Source organism: Prorops nasuta, unplaced genomic scaffold (assembly GCF_024137725.1).
Source record: "Prorops nasuta isolate Cenicafe-Biocafe unplaced genomic scaffold, Cenicafe_Pnas_1.2 PNAS00010, whole genome shotgun sequence".
Classification (NCBI taxonomy): Eukaryota; Metazoa; Arthropoda; class Insecta; order Hymenoptera; family Bethylidae; genus Prorops; species Prorops nasuta.
In genome coordinates, this window is record NW_027116807.1 from 5931443 (window position 1) to 5941508 (window position 10066).

General features: G+C 33.3%; 2 protein-coding genes across 2 annotated transcripts; one reads left to right on the plus strand and one right to left on the minus strand.

Moving 5' to 3' along the window:
- Positions 1-1029: 1029 nt before the first annotated feature.
- On the minus strand, positions 1030-4702 carry Sec3 (exocyst complex component Sec3). Its single transcript, XM_066732330.1, has 12 exons — positions 4505-4702; positions 3889-4385; positions 3669-3823; positions 3367-3594; positions 3066-3302; positions 2750-2990; positions 2464-2681; positions 2198-2388; positions 1750-2117; positions 1529-1674; positions 1264-1458; positions 1030-1202 (listed from the first exon to the last, which is right to left on the minus strand). The coding sequence occupies exons 2-12, from the start codon at positions 4334-4336 to the stop codon at positions 1050-1052; spliced, it is 2580 nt and encodes an 859-aa protein (XP_066588427.1). The 5' UTR covers positions 4337-4385; positions 4505-4702; the 3' UTR covers positions 1030-1049.
- A 751-nt stretch (positions 4703-5453) lies between these two features.
- Positions 5454-9522, plus strand: Uro (Urate oxidase). Its single transcript, XM_066732331.1, has 4 exons — positions 5454-5895; positions 6402-6817; positions 8341-8651; positions 9126-9522. The coding sequence occupies exons 1-4, from the start codon at positions 5690-5692 to the stop codon at positions 9294-9296; spliced, it is 1104 nt and encodes a 367-aa protein (XP_066588428.1). The 5' UTR covers positions 5454-5689; the 3' UTR covers positions 9297-9522.
- Positions 9523-10066: the final 544 nt, after the last annotated feature.

The following is a 10066-nucleotide window of genomic DNA, read 5'->3' on the forward strand; positions in this document are numbered from 1 at the left end:
ACTAATTAATGCCTTGACATATTGTGATTGGTTGTAATCCAACCAATCAATGTAAATTATTGATAGCCAAACCAATCGGATGATAGCCGAGCTGTCGGCAGCCTCTCCTCAGTCCTGTCGCCTTGCGGACGACGGACAAATTAGAACGCTGTCAACGATCAAAAATACTTCTTTATTTAAAAACTTTGTTACAAATTAATTCAGTTGTTTAATTTGAGATATATTAAACAAACATGTTTAATTATCTCTTACGGCCATTATTTCGAAGAAATATTCTAAATGGTAAGAAAGATTTTGTTTATAAATAAAACAGGATAAACTAACCTATAAGTATCGTATAATTATATAACTTATACATTTTTAATATTCATCAATTCTTGCAATTTGTTAATTATTTTATTTATTAAATGTTCTATTATTAGACTAAAATAAGTTTCTAGAATAAGTTTAAAATATACTAAAACAAAGACTTTAAAGCATTCTTAATTTATTCATATGATCAATAGAGAATACTTTCATAGGTCCAAGATTCTTTCATCGCATAGAAGAGATTAGACCAGATACAGCTTTAGAAATACCACTTCCTGGAGGAACATGGAATGACCCATACTCTAAAAAAAACCTTTTGGTTGATGTTATTGTTGGGGGGGTTACATGGTCATTTACAATTGCATATATATATGTTAGTGTTGTGAATATTTAAGTTTGTATTATTATTATTTATGTTATACTAAAAATTATTCTACCTTTTATTTTTAGGGGCTATGGAGTGGATACATCACAATAGCAGATAAACCAAAGCACAGAAGATATGTATGGAATCGTGATTATGATATAGATTAAACTACTGTATAATAGAATTCACTTATTATTTAGAGATCTTTAAAACGTATTAATAAAACAATGTGAGACAAATTATAGTTATTTTTAAATTTTGCTTTATTTCTTAAATTTTTAGTAGTGTATACTTTAAATTATTATATGTACATTTGTACATTTTTTATTAATTCGAATGACCTGATGAAGTTTTTAATCATTTTTTTCCATTTTCAATGTGAAAGAGCTATTTCAGAAAAGAATTCTAAAATGTCTTGAATAGTAAATTCTAGTGATATATTACTATCAGGATAGCATCTGCGAATCAGTTCTTCAATGTATCTATATTGGGCAATAAATTCCCCTTGCATTTCTCGCCAAACAACCTAGAAATATTAATAACGTTAGTGTTTGTTTTTTATTTATATCAAATACATTAAATATTACTTGAAGTAAGTTTTCCTCTTCGCATAAATGCTTCTCAACCTTTCTGTAAAGATTCTCTAAACCCTTCTTCACTTCTCTAGCAGGATATTCTTTAACAACACGACGTAATTCTTGCTTACTAAAAGCCATTTGATAACTAATTTCAGATTCCTTAACGCCAGCTCCTACTTTTGCTTGGACACCCTCAAAAAACAGCTACAAAGAAAATTTAACAAATTTTTTAAAATCAAATTAAATTTAATACCGCAAAAGAAGATACACTAACATTTAATTTTTCAAGCGGGCGTCCAAAGTATTGAATAACGTAAGCTCGAAGAGCTTCTTGATATTTCTGCTTTGCTTCTTTTCTCTCGTGATCTAACACGGATATTTTTAACTGTGATAATAAATCGTAAAGATGGTGGAAATTTTCTGCAAAAGAATAAAATTCCTTTTAATGAAATATCAGCTCTATAGAATAATTGAAAGGAATGGAATATTTTTTACCCATTTTAATAACCTCTTGTGGTGTCTTATGGTGTTCCGCACTGTGGGTCACGATAGCCTCGAACATAGTATTAACTAGTTTTGTGTACCACTTTTCAAGATCAATTTTTCTGTCAGAATTTCTAAAGATTTTCTCTGCAGTTTTTGCAAAAGGTTCAAAATTTTCTATATAAGGGAGAATGCCACATTTGTGTTTTCGATTGACCTTAGTGTCAAACAAAATTGATTGCAACTGGGCTTGCATGAATTTGTCAAATGCCCTTTTAACTTGCACCAAAGATGAGGCAAAAGTCATTGATAAGAAGGATCCTGTATCTTGGGCAGACATCACATGCTGAGATAAACGAACCAATACATACATACACCAGCTGAAAAGAAAAGATAGATTAATTATTGAAACTCAATGATATGACTCTCAGAAAAAATGGAATAATTCCAATAAATTTACAAGCTGTCGATCTTATCCAAGAAAGTAATGAAGCCATTTAGTTCCGTTTCTAATGAAGGAAATATTGCCGCCATGGTGGCTCTAACTTCTTCATTAACTTGACGTTCCAATTTTTTACTAGCAGTTGAAGTTACTGATCCAGGACTGGCTGCACCATTGCTGGAACTGTCCATTTCTTCAACTTCACTACTCTAGGCAGAATTAAAACAAAAATGTAGAAATAGAATATAATTCTACTATGCGTGTCGTTGGTTTCGATAGGGTACCTTGGAAGGGGAAAGAACTGAATCCAATTGAAAGAAAGATATGCAGAAAGCTTGCTCAGCAAGGCACACAGGCTGCATTTGGGATAGAACACAGTCCAGAACAGAATCTAGAAGATTCCCTTCACCCTGAGGAGCCCAAACTTCTCCACTCAACAAACAAATTGGTGCTGGGTTAATTAGGTCATCTCCCTTTTGACCACTGGACTTTGATGTACTTGCTACAAATACGCGAAACAAAAACATTAAAATTTTAAAAAATAGCTCAATTTAAAAAATAATAATGTACCTTGAAGTCGTTTTCCTATAAGCTTATTTCTGGCCTCTTCAAAGAAATGCTTCAAATCTCTTTTGTACAGCATGCTCATTGTACGTGTATAAACTTTTGTTAATTGAACAAATGCCTTGTTGTCCAAAGATCTTAATAGTTGCATTAATTCTGTGTATGGCTCCAATTCATGATGCACAGCTTGGTGAGCTGGGAGCACCAAATCTGTCATGGACATTGAAGTATCGCCAACGTCATTTCCCTAATGATAAAAAATCATATTCATTACTAATACAATTACTTCTACAGTTTGCTAAAAAACAATATGCAGCATTACCAAGTGTATAAATAGATTATTAAGATGTCTTGCAACAATGAGAGAGAATTTTGCTTTTAACTTGTCAAGTCTTCTTCGTTGTTCAGTAACAGCGCTTAATTTATCCATTCCTGGAAGCAAAGGTGCATTTATAGCTTTCAGCAAAGCTGCACCAGCTAAGCTCAAATCTTCTTTGCCTCCTGGTAGTTCAGCATCATTTAAAGTTCTTAAATGATTTTCAGGAATATCTAATTGTGACTGTCAGGAAAAAAAAATTAATAATTAACAAATGTACAGTAATATTACGTAACTTAATACTTACTATTATTGCATTTAGTTGATCCAGCAGATGTTTAGCATTGTCATTAGCAGTATGTATTGCCTGATTCTTTTGCCCCACTCTAGCCATGACTTCTCTTATTCTGCCAAGAGCTTCATCATATGCTATTAGCCGTGATTCCACTACTGTAGCTTCTTCTATGGCAGTATCAATGCTGTTCATCAATTGAGCTACTCTAGCTTCAGATGCTAATACAGATTGAACATTTTCCTGTAATATATTAATTGGTCATAAAAGTAAGAAAAATTTATATTCAATAAATTTTTAAATCACTGGAAACTTACGCCATCCAAAATAGACAGATTTTTTGCAAGAGTTTCCATGAACAGTTCAGCATTTGATACTGCATAATCACATCCTTCCATTAACTGTGTTAAATCTGCAGCCTCTTTTTCTGTTATCGGCTGATAATCGGAAGAGATAGGTGGTGTTAAGAGTTCTAAAATTGTTAAGTCACCAATTATATATAAAAAAACAACATAAAAATTGAATATTTTAAGATACCTGGTGCAAGAGTGATACTGTCGCTTTCTTTCAGGGATGCTGGATCAATTAGCCATTCTTTTAAAATATTCTTAAATTCTGGCCTCTGAGGTAAACTGCAGGAGTATGTGTATAAATTACTTATAAAAGTCCTTCTTTCTTGTACAGTAGTTGCTGACCATTTATAAACTTTATCAATATGTAATTCTAAATCCATAGAGTCATATTTGACTCCATCAACAATCTGTATATCTCCCAAAGACCAGGACTGCTTTTTCTTAAATACATTTTTGTCATTTTTTTTTACTTGATGCAAGACCAAAGATTCTGGTGCATCTGTAGTTGTTGCTAGGCACAAGAAGCTAGTCTTTTTCTTTTTATAAGCCTTACTCACATAACAAACACTAAGTAGTTTTTCATCTGCAGGTGTGAATACTTCCCTTTGGAGGGTATGCCTTATTGCTGCCATTATCAAAATTTTTAGATAAATTTATAATATCGAATAACAATCATAGGGTCTGAAATGACACATTAAAATTATTAAAAAAACATAACAACAAAGGTAGTTAAAATAATATGCTTAGAATCAAACGAATGAAAAGGATTTTATACTGAAACAGATCATATTTATTATAACCTTAAATTATAAAACAACAAAGTTAGTTATTTTTAATCCTATTCTCATGTTTCAATTAAAAGTGGCATTCCAGTTTTTTTCACGTATTACAAGAAAAATAACGGAAAGAAACAAGTCACGTTTCCTTTCTTAACACTTCTACTGATTTCTTTATTTGACACACGAATCTGTCATATCCACGAAATCCAAATATAACCTAAAAGTAAATTTTTACTTCGTAAAAATGCGCCACCTGGTGAGTAAATATCCAAGAAAAAATTCAAATTTCCTTTTGTCGCATTTACTTGTATTTACGGAAATAGATTTCAAAAGCAAATTCTGAAGTAAATGTTTTCCGCTTTAACTCTTACCCTCCACTTCTTTCCTTTCATCCATCCAAACTCATCTTTCTCTCTTTTCTTCGGAGGAACGCATGAAACCAAATGTTTACAGACAATGATGGTTATCTTTCTCAGGAATTGTTGCTACTAAAATTGCAATACAATTTTCGTTCCCAGAAATATTTACAAAACTTGGTAGTAAAGTTCAGTGCTGATGGGTCGCCGAATGCGTCTCAATTAAATATAATTTGTTTACATAATTACTAATAGACAAATAGCACGCGAATGGTAAAGGACGGGACGCTGACTGGTGGCCTGATATGAAAACTTTTTTCCAACTTCTATTTCTCGAATCTAACTGGATGACCCTGCTCTCTACGCTTTTCCAGATCATCGCCGTTTAAGTGGGGTAATTATTCAATTTTTTTAAAATTATCCATCCGTATATAAGCATCAGCCCTGTTTCCAAATTATAGCTATTAAGTGTCTTTTGAAAACTTCACTTCCGGTGCGGAGAAAATATCTTTTAAAGCGCGGTACTTTTTATTTGATCAAAAATTATAATTCTTCTCATTATCCTGTGTGTTCTACAAAATAATAATCTCTTCACGGATATTGATTAAAAATTTTAAATCTGTTAATCGTTTTCCTTGTTACACGAGCTCATTTTATCAGTATATATTTAAAATTTTTATATATAATATAATTTTACAACACCAAATTTCACATTCACTGATTTCTACACAATTAATCATTACTCGGTTTAAACAAAGATTATATTAAATTTGAGGGTATAAAGCTTTCAAAAACCAATAAATAAGCGATCATTTTCGGGAATTATAAAAAATAAGAAGGAATCGTTAAAATGAGCAAATTGGGATCTTTAGCTGATTTTTCACTGTTCCGCATGGACGAGTCGCAATGGTCCAGTCAACAAATCAAGAAAACTGATCCAAAGCGAAAATTAACTCTAATAAAGCAGAACCTTGCTTCGATGGACAGTGAAAATATCGATTGTTGCGACGTTCAAGCAAATTTGTGCTCCACAAACAAAAATACCTTGCCAACAGAGTAAGAAATTCTATGAAACAAATTGTACAATTTTTCATAATTCTATAAAATTTACCTATAATAAGTTTTCGAGATTCTTTATTTCGTTAATCATTAATTTTATTTTTGTTACTATATCATCTTTCATGCATTTCACGTATTTCAGAATTCAAATATAAATGAGAAGCTTTTATGCAGAGCTATATTAATTTTTTTTTTATCGCATTTTTTTAAAAACTTAAAATTTTAATTTTTCTACTTTTGTGGTGTCTGCGGTGACTACATAGGTACACAGTTTGAAGTTAACCGAAAGTTTAGTCCGTATCCATGATTAACTGTTTAAAACCCGATTAGCTGTTATAACTAGTTGATGTAAATTGACCATATACGAGCACACGTGTCAGAAACGATCCAGGAAAGTTTCTGGAATCAATTTGATATATTAATAAATTTTGGAGACATTTTTCACATTACAAATGCTACGTGTGAGATAATTATAAATAAAATGGTCGAATCGATTGTTTCAGGAGTCTTTACGAGCTGGGTGCTCATGGATATGGCAAGGATTCGGTAAAGCTTTTGTATGTTCACCGAGATAACGCGATCCATCACGAGATTCGGGAATATGAAGTGGCGACTCATTTGAGGTTAGGTTCGCAAAAAGACTATTTGGAGGGCGACAATCGTGACATCATTGCCACGGACAGCCAGAAGAACACTGTATACTTACTAGCAAAGAAGCATGGCGTTAAATCTCCGGAGGAATTCGCTCTTTTGCTATGCGCTCATTTCCTCTACACTTATCGTCACGTGGAAGAAGTTCACGTACACGTAGAAGAATACCCCTGGGCACGCCACCTCGTTCGAGGAATACCCCATAATCATGCATTTGTTTTCTCGCCCAGTGCAACTAGATACTGTCAAGTCATTCAACTACGAAATGGTAAGTGTCCTATAAACATACATAAAACAATTATTTAAATTTAAAATCTTTTACCTTTTTTCGCCCCCTTAGTAACATTTTGCAAATTGGATGGAGACTATAATCTCTCTCTCTCTTTCCGGCACAATAGGGAATCTAATCTTAAAATCTGCTTTGCAAAAGACTTTAAGCAGTCTTTCGACAGATTTTGGATAGTTTTTAGAAAGATTTACGACAAGGATCTGCAATGCAGAGACTATGCCCTTTTATTTCGATAGCAGGGTATTTGGGATATGCACCAGATTTTCAAAACTGATAAGGCTTCTCTCTTTCTCTCTCGTACTAATTATTATAAAGATATATATCTAAAATTTTAATCTAGATGGCATTACAATCTTTCGTGAATGGTCAAAAAAGCAATCAGTTTTTAATAAATCTCTCCATTTCAATCAAATCGATCTATTTTATCCGGTATTTGACTAATTATAGTTAATGCGCAAATAAGCGGATAAAAATGCAAATATTTCAAGAATTTAATGACGTAATTTAAGAATTGGATTGTAACGCAGCACGCTGTGCCGGGGTGTTTCTTAAGTATTGCTGATGCAGAATTCGATGCTCCAGACGAGAAATTGTGTTAAATCGAGCAATAAACGTCGATTGGGGGGAGAAAATTTTCTCCGGTAGTAAAACGACTTACGGCCTAAGCCGCGTGTAATTTAATGACGTCCGATGATAAAATCAGAAGAAAAAATTGCTCCACGCGCCTGCATAGTGTAAAAAGATATTTTGCTGATATTTGATTATATAAATAATCTTCAAAAATCATTTTAAAATTCTTGATTTTTGTCATCCCTACTTGAAGACGTCTAAATATATGCGTTTGAATGACGAAATAAAACTATCGAAGCTCGCAATAAGAAAGTTCTTGAATTTGTTTATAGTTAAGTGGTCAATCGAGTAATTTGGCAATGACTCTTCTCACAGCACTATCACTTTATATGAAATGTATTGCAGAATTTCATAATCTTCAATGCTATCTTTCAATTCTTTCCTGTTTTTCAGTTTTATCTCAATGTAGCTATTTCTGTACTGTCGATAATTTCTTGATAAAATTAGATGGCGAAATTTTATAGTTTGCACCAGCGTGTCTTTTATGACGTACGCTTTTGACTTTCGTCAGGGACCAGGGTCACGTGACCGCAATTCAGTTGAGGTTACGTCGCACGTGTCGCGTACGCTACTGGCCTGCATTGATTCTGCTTCCGAAATATTGACGATATCGCTCTTTCTAATCTCGAGAGCAAAATCGGTGCATTCCGGCTTGATGATATACTTAATTTGCATGACCCGTGCTTATTACTCAGTGGCTAATAAGATCTTCGCCTTTTTCTAAAAATGAGCTCTTATCTCAATTGCAATTTAAATAAAAAATATTAAATCGCGGTAATACTTACAGCATAAAGAATTAATACTTAACTGACTTATTAATCTCCCTTTAAGAAACAAAATAATCAGCATTCATTGTTTTTATTTTTACGTAGAATCTCCTCGAATCAAAGGTGGCCTAAAGGATCTTCGTGTTTTGAAAACAACGCAGAGCTCGTTTACCGATTTCATTCAAGACGAATACAGAAGTTTGCCAGACGCAAATGATCGAATTTTCAGCACTATCGTCCAGGCAAATTGGGACTTTTCTACAGCTTCCGGTGTAAATTTCGACGCAGTCTGGCAAACCGTGAGAGATTGTATAATGGAGAATTTTGCGGGTCCTCCGGATACAGGAATATACTCGCCTAGTGTCCAAAACACACTCTACCTCGCCGAGAAATGTATTCTTGACAAAGTGCAACAGGTAATTATATTCCCTCGTTCACGTAATTTCTCGCACTTTTTTCTACTTATTAACGGATCCTCGCAAAAAATTCACTCCCTGTTTACCTAGAGAAGATAAAAACCATGTGTCAAGCCTTGAGAATGCAGCCTCCATTCGTTGAATTTGGCGAAAATGAGGTTATGTAAGACGGTAAATGAAACGAGCAAACCATAAAATAACTATGAAAACAAAAATTACCAGATTATAATTACCTTGCGACACCTGTCATATTGTATTATTTTAGAAAAATGTTGTGAGAAGAGTATGAGATTCCCGACTGCTAAAAATAAAAAAGATTAAAGAAAAATTACATATTCTTATAAATAGATTTTGTTGCGTTGAACGATCGTATACAAATCGGAACTGGGTCAGGAAATTGTAGCTTTATAGGTTATCTTATCTTATCGGAAATTTCACTTTTCATAATATTACTTTTCTATTCTTTCCTTTTAGATATGCAGTATCGAGATGAAGATGCCTAACAAGCATTACTTCGACGTGGATCTTAGCAAATTCTCGAAGGTGGTGCAGGGCGAGAACAAGGAAGTTTATTTGCCAGTCGACAAACCATCCGGCATAATTTATGCGCGTCTAAACAGAAAAGACGTCTCCTCCCACCTCTAACTTGCATAATACTCGATGAAAAGAAAATATTGAAGAAAAATCAAATGAACCTGTACATATTTATCCGAATATTTTTGATGCTCGTGTAATTTTTAGCAGTATTTGTGCAATTTTGATTGATAAACTTGATAAATTGCTCTGAAAAGTATAGATTTAAGAAAATTTTTGTAATAGTCTTCTCGGCCACATCGAACGACTATATACATCATATATTCTAATAAAACATATTGAGCTCATTGAATATCTTCTTTAATTAATAAACAAATTATTAATAGGCTTAAAATTTAATTTTAGATTTATATAAAGAATTATGAATCAATTAATAGTTGTAACTACAATTGTACAGTGATTTTCAAGAAATCGTGTCAACTTTTAGTGTCTACATAATGATGTTATTAAATTACTGTTAGTAAAATTGACAATTAGCGAGGGGGAGTGGAAAGCATGGATGGATGAGTGTGAAGTATAATTAGCAGTGGATAGGAGTAGTGAATGATGGGTTGATGCAATATTGGTAGAGTGCTGGGTAGGCGGTAAATAAAAAAGGAAAATAGAAGGAGGGGGGAGGATGAATGAAGAGAAAGAGAGAAAAATACGCGTCCTATTTAATAAATCAGACAACGACAGTTGGTTTGGTTTCCCAACTGCTTTTTGTATCGGGCCACAATCGAGCAGCAGGCTTTCCAGCAGTGATCACAATGATAACACAGGGGCTCATTCAAGTCCCAACCACGAATCTTTAATGGCCCGAAAGCGTGAGTGGCTGAAAA